The sequence below is a fragment of the Protopterus annectens genome, chromosome 2.part1, assembly GCF_019279795.1.
Source record: "Protopterus annectens isolate FY-2018-M chromosome 2.part1, PAN1.0, whole genome shotgun sequence".
In the NCBI taxonomy this organism is placed as follows: domain Eukaryota; kingdom Metazoa; phylum Chordata; order Ceratodontiformes; family Protopteridae; genus Protopterus; species Protopterus annectens.
In genome coordinates, this window is record NC_056729.1 from 512,777,045 (window position 1) to 512,800,916 (window position 23,872).

Below are 23,872 nucleotides of genomic sequence, written 5' to 3' on the forward strand. Positions count from 1 at the left end.
TCACCATAACGTTCCATGTGAGTTGTTCCATCTTGCCTTCATTCTCACGTCCCTCCCTCCATCCCCCACCTGGCTGATAGTTGACCTAGAGGTTGGTCTCATCCTGGTTATTCAATCCTTCTACCTCTCTTGGGAGAGTAGTTCTCTTACAGCAATATGGTACATGCAGCAAACAAGATCTGAGGTAATCCCAGCAGTGCATCATGAGATAAGGGGCTTGGTCTCGAGCTACTGGTAAACCTCGAGCTTTGTTAACAGCTCCGAACCTATCAGTGAAGAATGAAGGCGAGACTGAACAATGGAATGTTATGGTGAGTACATAACTTCTTAATTTGCCCATAGGAAGAAACAGGATTCTGATACTCCCATTGGGCACTTTTTTAGACAGAAGAGCTCAAAGGTGTTGCAAATAAAACAAATGCTCTGTTGGTAATGGAAGAAACTACAGTAGAGTATGTTAAGCTTATCCAGCTGCTGACTACACCAAGGCATTACAACCTCAAAATAATATGGATTAGCAGAGTGTTGATAAGTTGAAGTATAAGGGTGATAGTCTAACATACGTGCCATGAAACCAAATGCCACCACCTTAAGATAAGCAAGCTAGTGAACTTTCCTGGTAGGAAAGGTAGAGTAGCAAAGGGCACAAAGGCGATGTGCGGATGTACCAGCCTCAGAACTGACAGCCCTAGAAGAACACCAGTCCAAGGAGGAGATAGGCAATCAGTACATACAGAAGAGAAATGGACTGGGAGGGGAGGGAGGGAGGGAGTGAATACTGCAAAAGGTGAAGAGAAGAATATCTACCATTATGCTAAGATATTACACAAGTGCACTGTGTCTTTCCATTTCACTGTTGCAGTATTCATTACAATAGGGAAGAGTGCCAAAGCTAAGGAAGGAAAGGGAGGAGGAAGGACCAGCAGAGCTCTCTCGGAAGCCATGAAGGATGGCCATAGCAAAACCAGCTCTAGCTCTGGAAATTGCATCCAACTTGTGATTGGTAAATGTATGCACAGAGGTCCAGGTAGCTGCCTCAAGAATAGAGGTAGCACCCAAACCCTTAAATAAGCACCAAAAGAAGCCACAGCTCTAGTAAAATGAGCCTTACAAGGAAGACTCTTACCATGAAAGGAAGAAAAAGAAATTACTTTAGAAATCCAAGAAATAGTTTGCTTGGACACAAATCATAAAGACCTAGCATGAAAGGAAACAGCTGATCAGATTTATGAAAAGTCTTAGTCTAATTCAAATAAAATAGGATGTTACTAGGCTACTGTTCATAACACCCTTACAAGCTAGCCAAAATTTTGTGCCCATGTTTCGAAGGTCAGCACCTGTTCCCCCTGTCAAGCAGGGATACAGATGGGATCCCAGGGGTAAATTTTTTTATCTCCCATGCATTCATCCAGATTGCACTTAAACACAGACAGAGAGGTACGTTGCTGAACATGAGGAAGGAGTCTATTCCACAGAGGAGGGTCTATGAGACACAAATCTGTCTTGTCAGCAGATTCTATTAATGTTGCAGGCCAGGTTTAGGTCCCGAGTACACGTTATACGTGTGGCGTTTGCTTTGCGGATATGCAGCATTTGCAATAGTGCAGGGTCGGCATTGGCTTTAAACACCAGACAGAGGTCCCTTCTGAGCAGTCTATATGAGATAGAGCAAAGTGACAGGGACTCTAGCCTTTCCACATGGGACAGACGTTAGAGACCCTGAATTTTTAGTCAGGAACCGCTGTGGTCCTTCCAGCTGCCGCAAGTGCCTAGTGAGGTACATAAAGGGAGCGTTGTACTCTTTTGTTGGCCTGATAAGGGAAAGGTACATGTGGGTTATCACCTCTTTTTTCCTGAATGCTATGCCCTTATTTATGAGATGAGGCATATAGTACGGTCTACACAATATTGAGGCTGCACGATGATCAAATGTTAGATTACTATCAACCATGGTTCCCAGATCCCTTACTACCGATTGTGAGTTTAGGACGCCATTGTTGATGTGGTACTTTAATGGAACATCATTCTCACTGAAGGGGATAACACAATGAACTTGTCTGCAAGTAAGTTACTCAAATCAACAGTATTCATGTACATAGTGCCATTGACCACGAGTTCTGTACATAGCTGTTCCATGCTCTTAAGGTTACGGACATAACTAAAGAAGGCCTTATAAGATTGTCTTTTCTTGAGGAGGCTAGTTTGGACTCAGGTTTAGAAGATCTCAAGAGGGCCCTTATTCGCTTGTTTAGGTAAAGGAGGGTTTGCTTCCAGTTTGGTACCCTCTTCTTGAATAGCAGTTTTATATACATAAAGTCTTTTTATGTCAGAAGTCCACCAGACTGGTTTGCTCCTCCTTGATAAGCATGTTTTAGTTCTGTCTGGTATAACATAGTTTATGCAGCTATATAGGTTCTTGAATAGAGCCTGGGTGTAAGTTTCGGTACAAGTGTCTGTTCCCTCAGTGGAGGAAGGAGCTATGAAGCTGTTTATGCCTGCCTGTAGTCTGCACATACCTTTCCTCAGAACTGAATGCCCCAATCGGACTCCTGACCCAGGATAGCTGTACAAGTCCTGTGTCAACCAAGAAGGGATCATTTGAATTGAAAAGAAAAAGGGGGGGGGGGCAGGAGAGAGGCAATGAATACTGCAACATGGAAGAGAAGGACATCTATGGTTACAGCAAGATTTTACACAACTATTCTATGTCCTTCTATCCTCATGTTGCAAAACTCAAAACCCTTGGGTGAGTGCCAAAGCTCAAAGGGGTGGCATGGAATTGTTTTCTATGAAACCATGTAGGATTGCCCTAGTAAATTCCTCTCTAGAGCTGGAGATATGATCCAGTCTGTAGTGCTTAGTGAAGATATGGACAGAAGTCCATGTAGCTGCCTCTAGAATGTAGTAGTATCCAGTCCTTTAAAGAAGGCTCCAGATGAAGACATGGCTCTAGTGGAGTGGGCCTTAATTTTTGAATGTAGTTGTTTTCCATGGCAGTTATAGCAAAATGATAAAGTCCTGGAAATCCAGGCAGAAATTGTCTGTCTTGTCACCACTTTTCCCTGAGCCCTTGGGTAAAAGGAGACAAATAGTTGATCTCATTTTCTAATGGACCTGGTCTTGTCAAGGTAAAATCTAAGCTGTTTATGAAAAATCAAGGGAATGCAAGACTCACTGTCATTCATGGGATGTGGAAAAAAGGTGGGCAGGTGAATACCTTGGTTTAAGGATAGTTCACTGACCACCTTATGCATGAAGGAGGGATGGGTCTTCATGGTAACTATCCTTGTGGAAGAGAAGGTAGGAGGTGATATGACAGCCTAGAGCTCTGACACACTTCTGGCTGATGTCAGGGCCACGAGGAGTACAGTCTTCCAAAGTACAGGTTTGATGGTGTGTAAGCTCTAAGCAGAAAAGGCAGAGCTTGTGGTCGTCCTTATGAGGGATCTGATGTCTGCACCTGCACTTTCCTTTTCTGCATGACATGAACTTAAACAGGTATGCAGTGACTCAAGAGAAACAGAAAAATGGCCACAATGGGGTACTTAACTTTTAATTTGAAAATCAGACAGAAAGAGCGGACGTTCGATTGGAGAGACAGAATTTCTGAGGAAAGGTATGTACAGATGTCACTTTTATGGCCCACGCTCCCTCGACCAATGTCAGACATCCACGTACCTAGTAGAGTCTAGAAGATTTTATATACTTGGCAGATGTTCGGGCAGCTAGCTGAGGATATCCCAAGGGTTTGGAATACTACAACATGAGAAAAGGACATTTAATAGTTCATATATGTTACACATACACCTTGTGTCTTGCATTGCAGGATACATGTCTGACATACTGCACCCAGAAGATTTAAAGGCTTTGACATGCTGGCTGGACACTGTGATCCTCAGCAGGATATCCCAAGAGTAAAGACTACTGCAACTGTGATAAGGACATATGTACAGATCATCCTCCAGAAAAGATGTCTGCAGCCATGCTCTGAACCACATGCATACGGCTGCAGCTGTACCACTAGCCAAGCATTCATCAGACAATCTAAGGTAAGGAACATGATTCATCAGGATCAGAATATCCTTTCATTCTAATTCTAGAGTTAAAGGGATTCTATCATAGTTCTGAAAAAAATACACAAGGAGGGACTGAAACATGGACAAACAAAATGCATATTAAACGGTTCCATGTCACAAACACAACATAGGAATATGCTTTTCTCTTAAATATACCCCTAGGCTACCATATCTCCCCAACTGAAAGGGGGGACTATCTAGGCACAAAGTGTTGCAGATAGAAATTTTTTTTTTAAATATACATAAAACTTACCTCATTTCCAGACATTCAACTTCAAGAGTCTCGTATTTATTTTTCCAGTCTCTAGATTGCAGTTCTGTCTCTTGAACCTAAGGAAAAAAAAAAAACAATACTTTCTTGACAAATATCTACAACAGCCTAAAAATGTTTTACCAGCTAAGGTGAACTCTTTCAATAAGGAATCAGAAAATTGCATAACTGATAAAATACAAAGTGTCTTGTGGATCTCTGATGGAAATACAATCAATATGTGACATGTGACCTCCATAAAAACGCAACAAGTAAGATATACTTTAATCACAAATTCAAATCTAGCTGTCACTTAAAACAACGGGTGCAGTGAGGCTTCACATACCATGCCTCTCATACATACCTGTCTCACTCACAGTCTAACTGTCACCTCTGAGAAAGATGAACAAGTGTAAAAATAAGTTTGATCTTTCCACAGTAATTATATCAGCTACACTTAAGACATGTCTAGAATTTCTTCTTGGCACCCAATACACAGTCACAGCACACAATATAATTTATTATCCTACATAAACTTCCCACTAAAATAACACCTACCGTGGTAGGTTATTTCCCAAATTGTACTATACACTGTGTGTGGATCACTAGCACTACTAACACAAGGGACTACACTCCCAAAGCTGCCACAAATGAGGAGTACTGTCTAGAGTCCACAGAGGCAACTCAAGCTCTGGCCATTGTCTAACCTGTAATACTTTGAGACAACGTGGATTGTGGATCATTGGGTTTGTCTTGAGAATGTCCAAATTATTTACCCGCACCATCAATAATGCAGTAGTAATACATGCACTCCTTGCAAAATGTGGTGTAATGAACCTTTTAATGACCATGAGGCTGTAACAAGAAATACAAGGGCCATTTAGAAATGAAGAATTTAAAATAAAATCGAACAGACCACAGCTGAGGAATATTAAATAAAAAACAACAAATATTTAATGAACAAAGTAAGCGCTTTCACGATCTGTAACTGATTGCTTCTTTAGACTTAAACACTCATAAAAAAAAAAAAAATCACAAAATTTAAATAGTGTTGCATCCAAAGACAGAAGTAAATTAAGTCTGTCAATCAAATATTTAAAATCACAGTGCATTGATGAAAAATATAAAAAGTTCCTAAGAAAAAGAAAACACAGCATATTATAAAATCTGCCTTGTGAATCTTAGTGTTTCAGTGGTCTAGCTTTTAGGAAGGGTTTAAGTGACACTGCACCATTTTCCTCTGGAAATTTATCAGCTTGTAATAACAGAATCTATCTATCTTTGTTCTGCTTCTTCTATTCTATTCTTAGTGTCACTGCTTCTATTGTTCTGTTCTATGATCACCAAGGCTAGGAAATTAAAAACGTGTACCCTCAGCTTGCATGTCTTGCCAGTGCATTAGTTTCTCTGACATTAGTTATATCTCTTAAATGCTCTAAAATGCATTCCTTAAAACTTCTGCTTGTTTTACCAACATAAAATACATAGCAGCCCTTGCAATAACAAAGGTAGACTAAATGTGTCCTACAGTCAGCATAGAAATCAATGTCAATATAAACTTCTGGATTGGATGTGTAAAAGTAGGATTTGAACAATTATTTGCATACCATGCAGTTTCTGCAGGGGAATGTTCCTATTCTCTGAGACAATATCCTAAAGTTTGGTGTATCTATGGGCACAGCATGTGACAATAACTATGCCAACCTAGCATTAGTCTCCTGGGAGACAAACTTTTTACTACAGGGGAATGAGTTCTAGGACAGTGTCCTTTGGTATGCACAGTTTGTGGACGATATCTTCCTTTTATGGGGAAACACTATAAGTAGGTTAGGATTCTTTACTGACTACTTACATAGTACTACTGACTTTTTAAGATTCATACATACTCACTTGATACAATAGACTTTCTTGATGTCAGAATACACAGACTACCACAAGCAGAATTAGTTACTAGTTTGTATAGGAAGCCCAGTCGAAAGAATACTATTTTACACAAAACCAGCATGCATCCTGGGCATGTCAATCAGAATGTAACCAAGGGACAATTCATGAGGATGAATAGACTACACAATACAGGAGAAGGACTGGATTCAGCAGTCTCTGCATTATGAAGGGAATTCATGGACAGAGGCTACAGTGCAACAGATGTAAATACAAACACTGAGGAAATGTATGAGGGACGTAATCATAAAGGTAGACCTTTTTTCTCTGAAATCTTAAGTGACACCCATAATTCATGTAATGGAACCAAGTATAAAATTAGGTTTCCAGTGTTCTTACTACTTTTTTCGGCTTTTTCCCGGTTAGGGGTTGCCACAACGGATCACCTGTCCGCTCATGATTGGCAGTGGAGTTTTTACGGTGTCGAGTTGCCAGCCCAGCGCCCGACCTTCCACAGAAGGCACACACTCGCACCTAGGGCCAGTTTACAGTGTCCAATCCACCTACAGCATGTCTTTGGGAAGTGGGAGGAAACTGGAGCACTCGGAGGAAACCCATGCGACCACAAGGAGGACAAGCATACTTGGCACAGAAGGTACCCCAGCCGAGGATTGAACTGGAGAAACTCTTGCTGTGAGGCAGCAACGCTAACTGCTGCACCACAGCGGCCGCCCAGGTTTCCAGTCTCTTACTCTAGTGACAAAGACATCTTGTCAGATATTTGAGAGAAATTGGAATATTTGGAACTCTATTAAAAAGTTAGATAAAGTTATAGACAGTAAACCGTATTTCTCATTCATGAATAGAAAATCATTGAAAAGGCAACTGTTATAAACCACAGTTGAATAGAAATAGGATATTGTCTCGGAGAACAGGAACATTCCCCATGCAGAAATTGCATGGCATGCAAAATATACATATATGTTCAAAGCCTACTTTTACACATCCAACCCAGAAGTTTAATATAGACATTGATTTCTATGCTGACTGTAGGACACAACATTCAGTCTACCTTAGTTTTTGAAAGACCTGCTATGTATTTTATGTTGGTAAAACCAATAGAAGAATTAAGGAATGCAATAAAGAGATGTAACTAATGCACTGGCAAGACATGTGCAAGCTGAGGGTGTACACGTTTTTAATTTCCTAGCCTTGGATATCATAGAACAGAATAGAGGCGGTGACACCAAGAATAAAACAGAAGCAGCAGAAAGTACAGCTGTGTACACTACATAAATGTAGATGTTAGAGTGTATTCACTGTTGCAGTCATTACATTTGGGTAATCTGCTGGCAGGTTGCCCTCAGTCGGCCTGAACAACAAAGTCTTGGGTCCTGCTTCAGTTGCTGTCTCCTCTTCCATGACGTCAGGTCATCAGGGGTATAAAACATGCAGCCGACACCATTTTATTCAGTTTTTCTTGTCCCAGATGTCAGGTGCCCCCCAAATGGAGAGGAAACAAAAAACAAAAAAAAAATTTATATATATATATATATATATATATATATATATATATATAAATAAACAGGAATATATATAAATGCACTTTTAGCAACATAAAATTTACCTTCATCTAAAAGCAAATACACCACAAAGGCTTTAGTGTATAGTGAAGGAAAGAAAAGGTATAGAAAGGGGGATGGCGGGTGGGTAATCTGAACTGCAACAGTGAATACACTCTAACATCTACATTTATGGTAAGTGTACACAACTGTACTATGTTCTTCGTGTTTCACTGTTGCAGTCATTACATTTGGGTAGAATTCCAAAGCTATGGATGGGAGGATGGAACTAAACAGCATTAGAGGCGGCTATAAGGCCCTGCAGAACTGCAGTGGCAAAGCCTACCCTGAATTTGGAGAAGAGAGGCAAATGATAATGCTTTGTGAAGGTATGAACAGAGCTCCAAGTAGCAGCTTCTAGAAAGTCTTTGGTTGGAACCCCTCTGAGAAAAGCTGCTGAAGTAGAGGCAGCCCTGGTGGAATGTGATCTGATCCCCTTGGGCACAGGTTTACCATGGTGCAAGCAGCAGAAACGAATGCAGTGGCTTATCCACTTAGAAATACTCTGCTTTGATCTAGCCTTCCCCTCTGACCCTGCAGCAAATGCTACCAGTAGTTGCTCAGACTTTCTTAGAGATCTGGTAAGTAGGATCTTAGTTGTCTGTGTACGTCCAATGAATGCAGAATCCGGCCCCCCTTGTTCGGCGGATTTGGGTAAAATGTTGGCAGGTGAATGGTCTGGTTAAGAGCCACAAAGGATACCACCTTAGGCAGAAAAGGATCGGTCCTGAGGGACACCCTGTCCGGGTAAAATGTAATGAAAGGTTCCACTGCCATGAGAGCCTGTAGTTCTGAAACCCTTCTTGCTGAAGTGACTGCCAAGAGAAAAGCTGTTTTCCAAGATAGAAAATTTATATCCGCAGTAGCTGCTGGTTCAAAAGGAGGCAGGGTGACTTTTTCTAACACAAAATTGAGGTCCCATGCAGGAGTTTGAGATCTTCTGGGAAGGCCTTAAAATTATTGAACCCTCTAAGATGCTGTTTAAGCAGAGGATGAGAAAAGAGAGGAGGCTCTGTGTTGTAATGAGCCGAGATGGTAGAGGCATGGATTTTTATTGAAGAAAAAGATAGGCCCTTGTCAAGCATCTCAGTCAAATATTGTAAAATCTGAGGAATATTGGGCTTTTCTGTATCTGTTCTTTGTGCTAGGTTCCAAGCACAGACTCTCTTCCATTTATCAGCATAAGATTTTCTAGTACTAGGCCTTCTGGCTTCCAAAATGACATCCATCACAGATTTACTGAGAGGTGCTGTTTGAATAATTAATTGATCAGCCATGCTGCAAGATTCAGAGTTTGGAGCGGAGTGTGCAGAATTTGATTGTTCTGCTGAGACAGTAGATGAGGTATTTGAGGCAAGTACCATGGAGGAAGTTGAGACATACTCCTTAGAAGTGGCTACCAGTGTTGACGAGGCCAATCCGGAGCAACTAGGATCATTTTTGGTTTTTCCTTTCTGACTTTTAGTAATACCTTGGAGAGTAGAGACAGAGGGGGAAAGGCATAGACTGATAGGTTTTTCCAGCTGAAGGATCGGGCATCCACTTTCCATGCTTTTTTGTGACGAGCTCTTGTGCACAATTTTTCCAACTGATAATTTTGGGGAGGCAAATAGATCTATGTCTGGACTCACCCATTTCTGTGTTAACATGCTGAAGATTTGTGGATCCAGTTTCCATTTGTACGGGTCCATAAAATTTCTGCTTAGGGTGCCTGCCAGAGTATTTTGTTTTCCTGGCAGGTACTGAGCTTGAAGATGTAGTTATTAAGTCAAGGCTGTGTTCCACAAGGCCATGGCTAGTCTGCAAAGGGGGTAGGAATGTGCACCTACCTGCTTGTTTATGTACCACATCACTGTGGTGTTGTCCGTCTTTATCAGTAGCTGTCCTGGATGAAGTAAGTCCTTAAAGGCTGTCAGAGCATTTTGAACAGCTAGCATCCCTTTCTGGTTGATATGCAGATGCATTTGGTTTGGGCTCCATTTGCCCTGAATGCATCTCCCCGCCAGGTGGGCCCCCCAAGCATAGTCTGATGCGTCTGTAGTTCGGGTTTGGGTGGCAGGGGGTAGAGTGAAAGACAGTCCCTTGTTTTGGTGACATGTCTCTGCCCACCAAAGAAACTCCTTTTGTAGACAGGGAATGAGAGGGATCATTGTTTCCAGACTGTGATAATGTTGACTCCATAAACTGTTTAGGTACCATTGAAGTTTCCTCACCATCACAAACATGGGGACAAAATGCTCCACACCGGAGGTATACCCCTCACTAGTGAGATCAGACCACAAACTAATCACCCTGGATATATATATCCCACCTCCACCCACAGCACAAAAGACCACAGTGAAAAACTTCTCAAAAGCAGACTTCACTCTTCTTAAGACTGAGATGGTATCCTTTAAGCCCATTGGCCAGTGGATACCACATCCCACAATACTGAATCCTTCACAAATGCTTTCTATGGACATCTCCAAGAATGCATGGATCATGCAATCCCAAATAAATCCAAGTCCCTCTCCACCAAAGGCAAGCGTCCTGTCTGGTGGACCTCAGCCATAAACAAATTGTATAACAAAAGAAGGAAGCTACTGCACGACAGAGCAAAATCCCATAAAGGGAAGACATCTCTGATCAACACTAGCAGAAAACTACGTTCTCTCATAAAAACATCCAAGGCCAACTTTGAGAGAAAAATCGCTAAGGACACTAAAGATAACCACAAAGCCTTCTTCAGCTATGTTAGAAACCTGGGCGGAAACCCTCAGATATGCTCAGAGTTAGTTCACAACAAAAAATACACTGAACCTACAGATATTGCCAACATTCTGGCTGACAGGTTCAGTGCAAATTTCTCCCCTCCCTCACCCCCAAAAGAAGAAATACTTAATCCCAGCTGAATGTAATCTCCCTGTCATCTCAGATGTCCAGGTGAGAGACGCCCTCAGCAAAGCTAACACAGCATCAATGGGACCTGACGGTATCCCGGGTTGCGTGCTACGTGAACTCCAAGAGGAGATAAACCCGCACATAAAAATGCTATTTAACCTTAGCCTTGCTACAGGATATGTACCTGAACACTGACCTACAACAACAGTGGTCCCACTCCACAAAGGGGGTACCTCTACAGACCGTGGGAACTACCGCCCCATAAGCTTAACCAGCCTGGTCTGCAAAGCTATGGAAAGAATCATTATGGAACTCATAAACAGAGACATTGGGGACCTACAGACACTTGACCCCACCCAGTTCGGCTTTGTAAAGGGCAGATCCTGCCTTTTGAACCTGGTTGACTTTTTCGAAACAGTCACTAGAGCCATTGATGAGGGCAAAGCAGTCCATACAGCCTACCTGGACTTGGCTAAGGCCTTCGACACAATACCCCACTCAGGCATCATCGATAAGCTCAACAGCTTAAATGTAAACCCTTATGTCACTAGATGGGTTGCAAACTGGTTAAAGGACAGAACCCTTAAAGTTAAAATCGCTGGAGCAATGTCAGACTCAAAGCCAGTCACAAGTGGTGTCCCACAGGGATCTGTCCTGGGACCCCTCTTGTTCGGCATTTATTTCTCAGATGTTAAAGCAAACATGGGAGGGTTGTGGCTGACCAAGTTCGCAGATGACTGCAAGCTAGGTGCATTAGTCGATACACCAGCGGACACATACATCCTACAAAAAGGACTCTCAGAAACGGACAACTGGTGCCGGAGTCATGGCCTTAAACTAAATGCCAAAAAATGTATAGTCATCCCCTTTGGGAAAAACAAAGTACCCACAAATTATCACAGACAGCAACTCACTGAGTACGGAAAAAATAATCAGAGACCTAGGAACCCAAGTTGACAGCGACCACTCATTTGACACCCACGTTGCCAAACTGGTTAGAAAAACATTCTACCTTGCACACCTTATCATGAAGGGATTCACATCCAGATCCAAGGATGTCATTGTACCCCTATACTCCTCCCTCATCAGACCCATGATTGAGTACAATGCCCCATTTGGTATGTACCTCACACGGCATTTGCAACAGCTGGAGAGACCACAAAAGTACCTCACCAAGAGGATCAAGGGTCTACAACATGTCTTATTCTGCCAGATTAAAGAAACTCCAGCTCTATTCAGTAGCATACCGCCTGCTCAGAGGTGATCTCTGCCTGACGTACAAGGCCATGTCCAATCAGGAACTGATGGACATGCTCCACCTCAAAAAATCCAAATCCATCAGAACCACGAGAGCTAAAGACTTAAACCTCGGCACAAGTATGAATAGGACATGCTGGAGGGATAGATTCATAACCCAGAGGCTTCCCATGCTCTGGAACAAGATCCCAGTTCATGTTAGGCAGAGCCCCTCATTGACTCTCTTCAAGAGAAATCTTGATGAGTGGATGGGAGATCGTAAGTTTACCCCAGGGGTCACATCTGTGTCACTACTAGACAGAGGCACAGTATTCTTAATCTATTCTGTGCATTTTGTACCATTTTATGGGGTGGCGAAAGCCACATCACTATGGCTAGGCTTACAAATGCTCCAGGGCAGATAGCCTAGTACTAAACTATGAAACTATATGCAGGCTCGCATATGGAATTAGTAGAATGCAGGATGCCATGAAACCCAAAGCCTTCAGAGTTTGTCTTGCAGATAACTGGGTTTTTGTTGCCATTTGTTTGAAATATGCTGTCAGTTGCCTTTGTTTGTCCGGCATAAGGTAAGCCATCTGGGCAGCTGTATTCAAGCTTGCACCCAGGAATGTAATTAGAGAGGGTACCAGTTGTGATTTCTTTTCATTTATGGTGTACCCTAGGCATGCTAGAAGCCTTTTTACAAATGCCAGATGTTGAAGAAGATTGTCCTTGTCCTCTGCTTGAATGAGACAGTCCAGATAAGGATAAATTTTAATGCTTCTTTGTCTGCAGAATGCAATTACCGGTGCCAGGCACTTGGCAAAGACCCTGGGCACAGTAGATAAGCCAAAGGGCAGTGCAGAGAATTGGTAATGCAAAATACCTGCTTTGAAGCGGAGGTATCTTCTGCATGATTCCCTTACTGGGATATGCAGGTATGCCTCTTTTAAGTCTAGAGTTACTAACCAAGCATTCCTGCCTAGCATAGGCAGTAGCTGTTGTAAAGTCAGCATTTTGAATTTTGGAATGTCCAGGAACATGTTCAAAATCGATAAGTCCAGTATTGGATGACATGAATTGTCTTTTCTGTGTACCAGGAAAAGTCCTGAATAAAAACCTTGTCCTTTTTCCTTTTCTGGTACCGGCTGAATAGCCCCAATAGCTCAAAAGACAAACCCACCTCCATAGACAACACAAGGAAAAAGAAACTAAGGGTAATGCTGCTCAATGCCAGAAGTCTAAACCTCAAGATGCACGCACTCGAGGCTCTCCTCAGTATGGAGAATATCGATATCTGTGCAGTAACAGAAACCTGGTTCAAGGCTCCCGAGAGCACCCCAGCACTACCAAGTTATACCTCATACCATGTTTTTCTGCCTCAAAACTGGGACCGAACCAGAAAAGGAGGGGGAGTATCCATATTCAAAGATACCCACACCTCCAGGTTAGTGGCACTGCACGAAGCATCGGAGGCCATCCACGTGCAACTAATAGTGGGCAAAACTGCCTTTTAGTTTGTAGCCTGCTACAGGCCACCCTCCCAACCCACTTGGCTTTCCTGAGAACACTGGAGAATATGAAGGTCTCTCCAAACACCATTATATTGGGTGACCAACTACCCAAACATAGACTGGGAGAACTACTCAAGCCCCAACACCCTCGCCCAACGGTTCCTAGAATTTATAAACTCAAATGCTATGGAACAACTGGTCACCACTCCCACAAGAGGGGAAAACATATTGGACCTGATCATCACCAACATGGGGACTCTATGTTCCATACCAGAGGTATACCCCTCATTGGCAAGATCTGACCATAAATTAATCTCACTGGACATCCTTATCCTGTCCCCACCCCCAGCCAAGGAAACCACGGTGAAGAACTTCTCAAAAGCAAACGTCACACTTCTCAAAACCGACAGCCCAAACTGCAGAATCCTTTACAAAGGCATTCTATGGACACCTACAGGAATGCATGGATCGTGTTAGCCCAAATAAAATCAAGACTCAATCCTCCAAAGGCAGGAGACCTGTCTGGTGGACCCCGGCCATAAATAAGCTATACAACAGAAGGAGGAAGCTACTACATGTTAGAGCAAAATCCCAAAAAGGGAAAGCATCTCTGATCAGTACTAGCAAGAAACTACGATCCCTCATAAAATCATCTAAGGCCAGTTTCGAAAGAAAAATTGCACAAGACGCTAAAGATAATCACAAGGCCTTCTTTAGTTATGTCAGGAACCTGGGTGGCAACTTGCAGATATGCTCTGAGTTGGTGCAAAATGACAAAAATTACACTGAACCCACAGACACTGCCAACATCCTGGCAGACAAGTTCAGTGCAAACCCCCCCTACCCCCCCCAAAACAGCAAATGTCTATCCCAACAGAGTGTAGCCTCCCTGACATCACAGATGCAGAGGTGAGAGATGCCCTCTCCAAAGCATAAAACACAGCATCGATGGGACTGGATGGTGTCCCGGGCTACGTCTTACACGAGCTCCAAGAAGAACTGAACCCTTACATAAAGCCACTATTCAATCTCAACCTTACTACAGGATATGTACCCAAGGAATGGCGTACAGCAACAGTGGTCCCGCTCCACAAAGGTGGTGCCTAAACGGACCCTTGGAAACTATCGCCCTATAAGCCTGACTAGCCTGGTCTGCAAAGCTATGGAGCATATCATCATGGAACTCAAACAAAGACATTGGGAACCTCCAGACACTGGATCCTACCCAATTCGGCTTTAAGGGCAGATCTTGCCTCTTGAACCTGGTCGACTTCATTGACAGTCACCAAGGCCATAGATGAAGGGAAGGTAGTCCACACAGCCTACCTGGACCTCGCAAAAGCCTTCAACGCAATACCCCACTCGGGCATCATAAATAAGCTCACCAGCTTAAATATTAACCCCTGTGTCACAAGGTGGGTTGCAAACTGGCTCAGGGATAGAACCCACATGGTCAGAAATGCAGGTGCCATGTCAGACTCTAAACCAGTTACAAGTGGCGTCCCACAAGGCTCAGTCCTGGGACCTCTCTTGTTCGGTATATATTTCTCTGAGGTACAGGCAAACCCGGGAGGACTATGGCTGACCAAGTTCGCAGATGACTGCAAACTGGGTGCCATAACAGACTCTCCAACTGACACAAGCATCCTCCAAAAAAAGTCTCACAGAGACGGATAACTGGTGCCAGAGCCATGGCCTAAAGCTAAATGCCAAAAAGTGCATAGTCATCCCCTTTGGGAAAAACAAAGTGCCCACAAATTACCACATAGGTGGTAATCCATTAAGTACGGAAGTAGTAATTAGGGATTTGGGGACCCAAATAGATAGCAATCTCTCCTTTGACAATCATGTTGCCAAAGTGGTTAGAAAGACCTTCTATATAGCCCACCTTATCACGAAAGGGTTCACATCTAGATCAAGAGAGGTCATTGTGCCCCTCTACTCATCAGGCCCATAATTGAATACAATGCCCCATTTGGGATGTACCTTACCAGACACCTACAGCAACTAGAAAGACCACAAAAGTACCTCACGAAGAGGATCAAGGGACTCAAACAGATGCCCTATGCAGTTAGGCTAAAGAAACTCCAGCTCTAACTCAGTTGCTTACCACCTACTCAGAGGCGATCTGTGCCTGACGTGTAAAACCATATCCAACCCAGAATTAGTGGACATGCTCCACCTCAGGAAATCCAAATCCCTTAGAGCTACATGCTCCAGGGTCTTAAACCTCAGCACAGAAATAAATAGGACACGCTGGAGGGAGATTCATATCCCAGAGGCTCCCTCACTCTGGAACAAAATCCCAATCCATTTTAGGCAGAGCCCTCACTGACCATCTTCAAGAGAAATCTTGACATGTGGATGGGAGATCGTAAGTTTACCCCTGGGATCTCTTCTGTGTCCCTGCTAGACAGAGGCACAGTAAACTAATCTTAAAAGGTCTATCTTCTGTGACCCACTATACGGGGGCACAGTCAACTAATCTAAAAGGGGGCGCTCTGGCTAGGCTTATAAATGCCCTAGGGCAGATAGCCTAGTATCAACCTATGAACCTATATCCATGATGGATATGACTTGTTTCTGGGCCTCTGCCCACTGGTTTTGTGGCAGGTCCGACCATCCGTTTGGAATTGCAAAGTATGGAAATTAAATCTGTACCCCTGGGATACTATGTTTAATACCCACTTGTCCTGGGTAATTAACTGCCAAGTTTGAGCATGAAGTGCTAGTTTTTCCCACAAGGGGGCTGCCAAAAGTCAAGTGCTTGGTGATGGCAGAGGAAAGTCATTGAGGCTGCTTACTGTAAGGTTGTGCTTTGTTTCCTCCAATTTTAGAGGTGGAGGCACCCCATTGCTTTGACCTGTAAGAACCCTGTGATTGGTATCTGGAGCCTTCTGAGTGCCTGGATTTGCCTTGAGTGGCTCTGTTGGACACAGGAAAGGACCAATTTTTAGTTGGCCAGTGTCTACTGAACCTGGGTGGCTGCACTTGCAAGAAATCTTTTACCGTTTGCATAGATTTAGCTTTGTTTTCCATTTTCTTAAAAAACTCTTCTGCCTTATTACAGAGTATCATGCTGCAAAGGGGCATCCAACATATTAGCTTTAACATGATCAGGCAGATTTTGCTCCTTGAGCCAGGCATGCCTTCTAATCACACATCCAGTAATGGCGGCCCTACAAGAAACCTCCAAGGAATCAAAACCACATTGCAAAGTATGCTTTTCAACCTGTTTTGCTGAATGCAATAATTCCTGTAACTATTTTCCACACAATCAGAAATCAACATAATTTTCTGTTTTAGTAAGCCCATAACATGCTGTTGATACTTAAGTATATGAAACTGGCAGTTTAAGGCCCGGATTGCCAAGGTTGCAGACGTATAAACCTTCTTTCCCCATCTATCCAGCACCTTGGAATCTCTGTCGGGGGGGTAGGATTTCTTGGCTGTGGAGGCCATTACACCCTTGGGATCCTGAGAAATGGTTTCAGGATCAGCAGCAGGATTTTTGAATAAAAATTGGTGGGAGTCAGGAACCCTGCAATATCCGTCTGGCTTACTAGGAGCCAGAGGCAGGGAATCAGAAGCCATGCTTGATTCTGAAAACACATCAACAATGTCTAATGCAGGAGATATTGCCAAAGGCCAATGCTGAGGAAGGAGAAGGAAATCCCTAAGCCTCTTTTTTGATTCAGAGAAGTCCTGACTCTCCCAGTGAAAATGTTCCCTTAAAGTATGCAAAGTCTCTTCAAAAGATTAATCCTCAGGAGGAGATGTAGATGGGATGGAATCCTCTGCATCAGAATCCTCATAGGGTGGAGCAGAAAATTCCTGATCAGAAGAGGAATCAGAAGAAATGGAAACATGATCTGAAGATTAATAATCAGTGCCTTGCCTAGGCCTCTTAGCAGTGGGGGGTTGGGAACCCCTGAGCAAGGTAATTAAATCCTCAGCCATTTTGATAATCTGCTTTTTAGGCATAGGGGCCTGAGCATGTGGCTCATGCGTCTGTTTTTTAGACACAGAAGATGTTTTTGACCTTGTTTTTGAGGCTGGCATTGGTTTAATATAAAAATGTTGAGGCCTGAAAACACCCTCAGAAGTCAGTGCCTGCTCAGCGGCTCCAGACCCATCCAAGGGGAGACATCCGCGGGTTCAATACTCTGAGAATCTTGTGGCATACTGGACTCCGAATGGGTCTCGGTAGAGGCCTGCGACTCAAAAGTAGCGGGTATCAGGGGCTGCAAAAGCACCTCACCGAGTACCGGCGACTGGCTTAGGAGAAGCTTTGTCGTCGGGTTTGGACCTAGACGGTCCGTCTCTTTCTTTGCATTTTTTGTGAACTCCGGTAGTCTGATTGCTAACAGACGACATTTCAGGATAATTAAATCTTGAACTAAAATATTTAGAAGCAAAAATATACCGACGTTTAATAGTGCGTTGGTTAAATCTAGCACAAAACAGACAGAAAGGCACGTTGTGATCTGGGCCTAGGCAAGGAATATAGTACAAATGAAAATCCTTATGAGGTATTTGCATCCCACAAGTAATGCAATTATTAACTTTTACTGACATCGGTAAGGAGCAAGAAAAAGTTTCCCCAATGGGGTACTAACTTTAGTTTGAAGACTTCGGACTGAAATTCAATTCGAAAATTTCAGGAGTCAGCCGACCGGCACTTGCGATCTGCTTCTGCTTCGGGCACCGTGCAGCAAGAAAGTCCGAATAAAATGGCATCGGCTGTATGTTTTATACCCCTGACGACCTGACGTCATGGAAGAGGAGACAGCAACTGACGCAGGACCCAAGACTTTGTTATTCAGGCTGATTGAGGGCAACCTGCGAGCAGATTACCCAAATGTAATGACTGCAACAGTGAAACACGAAGAACATCAAAGATGGATTCTGTTACTACAAGTTGATAAATTTCCAGGGATAAATGGTGCAGTCACTTAAACCCTTCCTAAAAGCTAGACCACTGAAACACTAAGATTCACAAGACAGATTTTACAATATGCTGTGTTCTGTTTCTTAGGAATTTTTTTTATATTTTTCATCAGTGCACTGTGATTTTAAATATTTGACTGACAGACTAGATTAATTTACTTCTGTTGCAACACTGTGATTTTAAATATTTGACTGACAGACTAGATTAATTTACTTCTGTTGCAACACTATTTAAATTTTGTGAATTTTATGTGAGTGTTTAAGTCTGAAGAAGCGATCAGTTACAGATCGTGAAAGCACTTCATTAAAGATTTGTTGTTTTTTATTTAATATTCATCAGCTGTGGACCGTTTGGTTTCATTTTATATTCTTGTGGCTCAGAGGTGAAAACTGAGAGTTGACCCAGTTAGACAAATTTTAGTCTCCATTTAGAAATTATCTGCTTAGAGACTAGCATCCTCAGTTCTTTTGCAAAGGAAAGAAAACCACTTGGGTAATGGTTAATGCATTTGCCTCAACCACAAAAAATGCCCCAGAAAGCCAGCTAGCATAGTATTTATAAACATTTTGTTAATGTAATCGCTTTGCTTTAGAGTATTATAGTTTTCTGTGAACATCCAAGTGCAGGATGCTCTCCCCATAAGGTTGGGGGAAAAGGCAACTACATAGCATCATTTAAAAACAACTTGGTCATTACTTTTTTATACTGAATGAGGGGTTAAGTAAATTTACAATGCGTCTCTGGAAAACGAAACTGCTTTTTGCACAGCAGCGCTTGGGAGCCAAGTATCCTCCTCACAGAAGTAATGGCAAAGCAAACAGCAGTTTTTCAGGTAACGAAGTCGGAGGTTATGATATCTACTATAAGTCTCAAAAAGTGCCCAAATCAGTTTCACCAGCAAAAAGTGAAAGTCTCAGGCTGGGTCCACATCTTTTCTAGGGGGCATGACAAGGATGCCCTTCAGGAACAGTTCATTTGGAGGCCTGCATGCTAAAGAGGGTTCTACAGGAAGGCTAATATAGCGAATAAATGCATTTACAAATGATACTAGTGTTAAAAGACTGAGAAAAGTGCTGAAGAACCAAAAGAAGTGTCTGACAATTTGAGGTTGACTCCACCTCCAGCACCAGAGAAGAAGCTGCCATTTAGCTAGGTAGGACTTCTGAGCACTTAGCCTCATAGTTTCCCTCATGATGTTAAGCACATTCTCTGAATAAAGGTGACCAAAGGTCAGCAAAATCATAACATCCATACAGTAAGGGAAGATTCAGGTACACTAAGCCCACCATACCCCAACCTGTGTCCAAAGGTTTGCATTATGAGGCAGTTATAGTTCTTCCCTCACCACTTCCAGTTTGAGGGAGATCCACTACTGTTGCCTCCTTTATTTTCCAAAGTGTACTAAGCAAATAAGAGCATGGAAGGGAATGTGTACAGATATAGACATGCCCAATGTAGAAGGAATCTACAGCCAAAGACTGCATAGGTGTGCCACTCTGTAGCAGAATTTTCTTAGCATTCAGTTCCTTGAAGCAAAACAGGCCGAAGTCCAAAAAGTGTCCCTGTCTAATATCCACCTTTGGGGAGGAGGAGGTTGCTTTAGCCCTTAAATCTGCGAAGGAATTCTCCTGGGTTAGACTGCAGATAATCTCTAGCTCCAGGGCTTCCTCCTTAGTTTGCACTGCAGATTAGAAGGGCATGTTTAAGCCATCTGTTTGCACATTGTGTTGTCCACTAGGACACACTGTACTCATTTCCACATCACACTGAAACCTTTGAGGATTAGAATGTCTGCCATCATTTTTATTTGTTTCTTCCTTAAGATTTTTGTCCCGGGGTTTCCTGTAGTCTGTGATCCCAAATATGGTCTCTCCAAGGTGTGCCTGACGTATCTGCAGCTAAGTGCTAGTTTGGGAAAGGTCAACAAAGACATCCTCTCATTTTTTAGCATTTGTTTACCATGATATTCCAATGAGGTATATGCAAATAACCTTTCTCTCTGCAGTGGCAAGAGGAAAAAGCTCCAAAGTATAAGACCTACAATTATAATACAGTAGGGCACAAATATTTAAAGCAGGGTACAATAAGCAAGGGCTGCAAAGTTATGGGATTTGAAAATTGTACATTTTGATATACTCTACGTAATAAAGAAAAAAGAAATTATGTCTTACTATAATGTTCCATCTGTGTTATCAATTTTCATTTATCCTTGACTTGTGGGTTTGGTTCTGTATCTCCGAACCGACCCCGCTGTTACTCCAGCTCTCGCCTTCCAAATCTCTTGAGCTAAGCTTTTACTCATAATGGACCTCGCAAAATTACCTCAGATTAAGTTTGCATAAAACAGTAAAAGACTAAGTAACAGATCAGAGACCACATCTGTATTCCTACAAGTAAGGAATCAACCTTTTGGGAAAGATCTGCCCCACCAGGAAACCGAAGGGCTGGGGGAAGGAGTGTGGGGATGTCAAGGATAAGTGAAGACCGACAACACAGATGGAACGTTGTATGTTAAGAGACAACTGCTTTATCTGAGGTTGTCAAGCTTCACTTAATCCTTGATTTGTGGGAGTGAGCCCCAGCTAAATATATCCAGGGAGGGCACATGGAAGAACATTCCTGAGCACCATCGAGCCAAAGGATGCTCATCCCCTAGAAACCAGATCCAGCTTGTAATGAGTAATAAAGGTATTGGGGAAGCCCAGGTAGCCACTGCACAAATCATCAATAGAAGCTCTGGAATGAAAGACTACGATAGTGACTACTGCCCTAGTTGAATTTGGTTTGACAGGTCCCAGTAGTTGCACTTGTTATAAATGAAAGTTACATAGTATGCCATTTTGATAAAGTAACTTTAGAAAAAAGAAGTTATGTAGTAACAAAACGTTCCATCTGAGTAGTTGTACTTCATTGGTTTTCAATCTGTGGGTTACGGATCCGTATTGGATCCGAGTCGGCAACTTTGCTAGCATCAGCTCCGAGCTCCAAACTCCCCTTACCCATAATACACCTCTACTGATTTCCATCCCCAAATAGAGTTTGCTGAACTTATACTGGGAACCCGACCTGAAAGATATACATGTGACTTATACTCCAGCCTGTAGGCTAATCATGCCCCAAGGTCCAGGGGAAGGAGGGAGGGATGGTTGAAGACAAATGAAGTACAACTACTTAGATGGAAGGTTATGATGAGTACATAACTTCTTTATCTGAAGTAGCTTACTTCATTTTATCTTCAACCTGTGGGACAGAGTCCCCAGCTACTAAACTTCTGGGAGGCCCTCATAGAAGGATATCCCGGAGCACTGCAGAACCAAAGGATGCTCTCTTCTGGAAGTCCAATCCAATTTGTAATGAGAAATAAAGGTATGAGATGAGGACAAAGTAGCTGCAGAATCATCCAGAGACACTCTAAACCAAAAACCTGCAAACATAGCCATGGACCTAGTGGAATGAGCTTTCACCTGACCTAGAGAAGGCATACCTCTGTCCTTATAGACCTGCAGGATGCATGAAGAAATGCATCTAGCTAAAGTAACCTTGGAGATTGTATCCATCTATAAACCCTTTTTGAGGAACTTAAATAAGATTTACGGAAATTTTTTGTCCCGTGTAAATAGAATTGTAACTGTCTATGAAGATCCAACATGTGGAGTTTGTATTCCATCTTGTTCGTAAAATTAGGAAAATTCACAGGCAAATTGATACTGACTTGTGTTGCCACCTTAGAAAGAAAGGATGGGTTGGTTGGAAGGGAAACACTATCTTTGTGAAAAATCATGTACGGAATTTTGATCGACAAGGCCTGTAATTCTGAAACCCTTTTTGCAGTGGTAAAAGCCACCAGAAAATGTTTTCAGAAATAAAAATTTTATATCATCAGTCGCGGCAGGCTCGAAAGGCGGAGTGACCAAAGCTTGAAAGACCACAGTAAGGTCCATAAAGGTCCATGGGGGAACAGGATCTTTGACCGGGGGAGGGGGGGGGGGCGCATAACAAAAAGGTGCCGTTGATAAAAGCTTTACACAGTCTCGAAGAGGCTAAGGAGACAGAATTCTCACACACATTAAAATGAGAAATGGCAGCCAACTGAACTTTGACAGTAGAAGAACTAGCTCAGCGTTTAAAATATCGGCTATAAAATCAAGAATGGTGTAAATAGGAGCCGTGAAAGGGTCTAAAAGTACAGTTTTGTACCTACCATAAATGTAGATGTTCGAAGATCCACATTGCTGCAGTCCTAACACTTGGGTAGTCCGCTGTCCCAGTCGGCCCGAATACCAAAGTATAACGCTGACGTCGGTCAAGGCGCATTTGACTGACATCAGGACGTCAGGGTACAAATGCGCATGACCGACGTCATATCCTCAGTCTTTTCTTGCCCCAGATGTCAGAAGACCCTAAAAAGATAAGGCCAAAACCAAAAAACACCAAACACTCCTGTACCTAATATATGTACAATATATACAAATTTTCAAAATAGAACCCCACCCACACAACCACCCCTAAACACAGAGGGGAAGGAGGGAGGGATTGGACTGCAGCAATGTGGATCTTGAACATCTACATTTATGGTAGGTACAAAACTGTACTATGTTCTTCATCTCACATTGCTGCAGTCCTAACACTTGGGTAGAATCCCAAAGCAGAGGTAAGGGAGGATGGCTAAACTATAATGAAGCAGGAGCTGCCAAAATGCCCTGCAACACAGCAGTGGCAAAACCAGCCCTGGATTTAGAATAGAGAGGAAGGTGGTAATGCTTGGAGAAAGTATGCACTGAACTCCAAGTAGCTGCCTCCAAAATATCCTTAGTTGCCACCCCTTAGAAATGCTGTTGAAGTGGCAGTAGCCCTCGTGGAATGAGGCCTAATCCCAGCTGGAATCTCCTTGCCATGATGGGAATAACAGAATGCAATGCAAAACCCAATCCACTTAGATATAGTTTGTTTTGACACAGGCTTGCCCTGGGAACTCAAAGCAAAAGAAACAAACAACTGCTGAGACTGCCTAAAATCCCTAGTCCTGCTTAAATAATAACGCAACTGCCTGTGTACATCTAAAGTGTGCAAAATCTTTTCCCCCTTATTTTGGGGATCTGCATAAAAAGTAGGCAAATGAATAGTTTGGTTTAAAGCCACACTAGAAACCACCTTAGGCATAAATGAAGGATTAGTACGTAATGATACCCTATCCTTATGAAAAATCAAAAGGCTCAACCGCCATAAGGGCCTGCAAATCAGAAACCCTTCTTGCAGAAGTAATGGCCAACAAAAAAGCAGTCTTCCATGACAAGTATTTCAATTCAGCAGTAGCCGAGGCTCAAAAGGTTGTAGAGTAAGTTTCTCCAACACAAAATTGAGGTCCCAAGCAGGAGTAGGAGCTCTACGTGGGGGTCTTATATTCTTTGCCCCTCTAAGAAATTGCTTGAACAAAGGATGAGAAAACAATGGTGGGTCAC

General features: G+C 42.8%; 1 protein-coding gene across 1 annotated transcript in view; it reads right to left on the reverse strand.

Annotated features, from left to right (window-relative positions):
• Positions 1 to 23,872, reverse strand: part of TACC3 (transforming acidic coiled-coil containing protein 3) — a 1,197,606-nt gene that overhangs the window by 410,321 nt on the left and 763,413 nt on the right. The window contains exon 9 of the mRNA XM_044063460.1: positions 4,330 to 4,406. Within this exon, the coding sequence (XP_043919395.1) occupies positions 4,330 to 4,406 (77 nt within the window). The remainder of the gene's footprint in view (positions 1 to 4,329; positions 4,407 to 23,872) is intronic.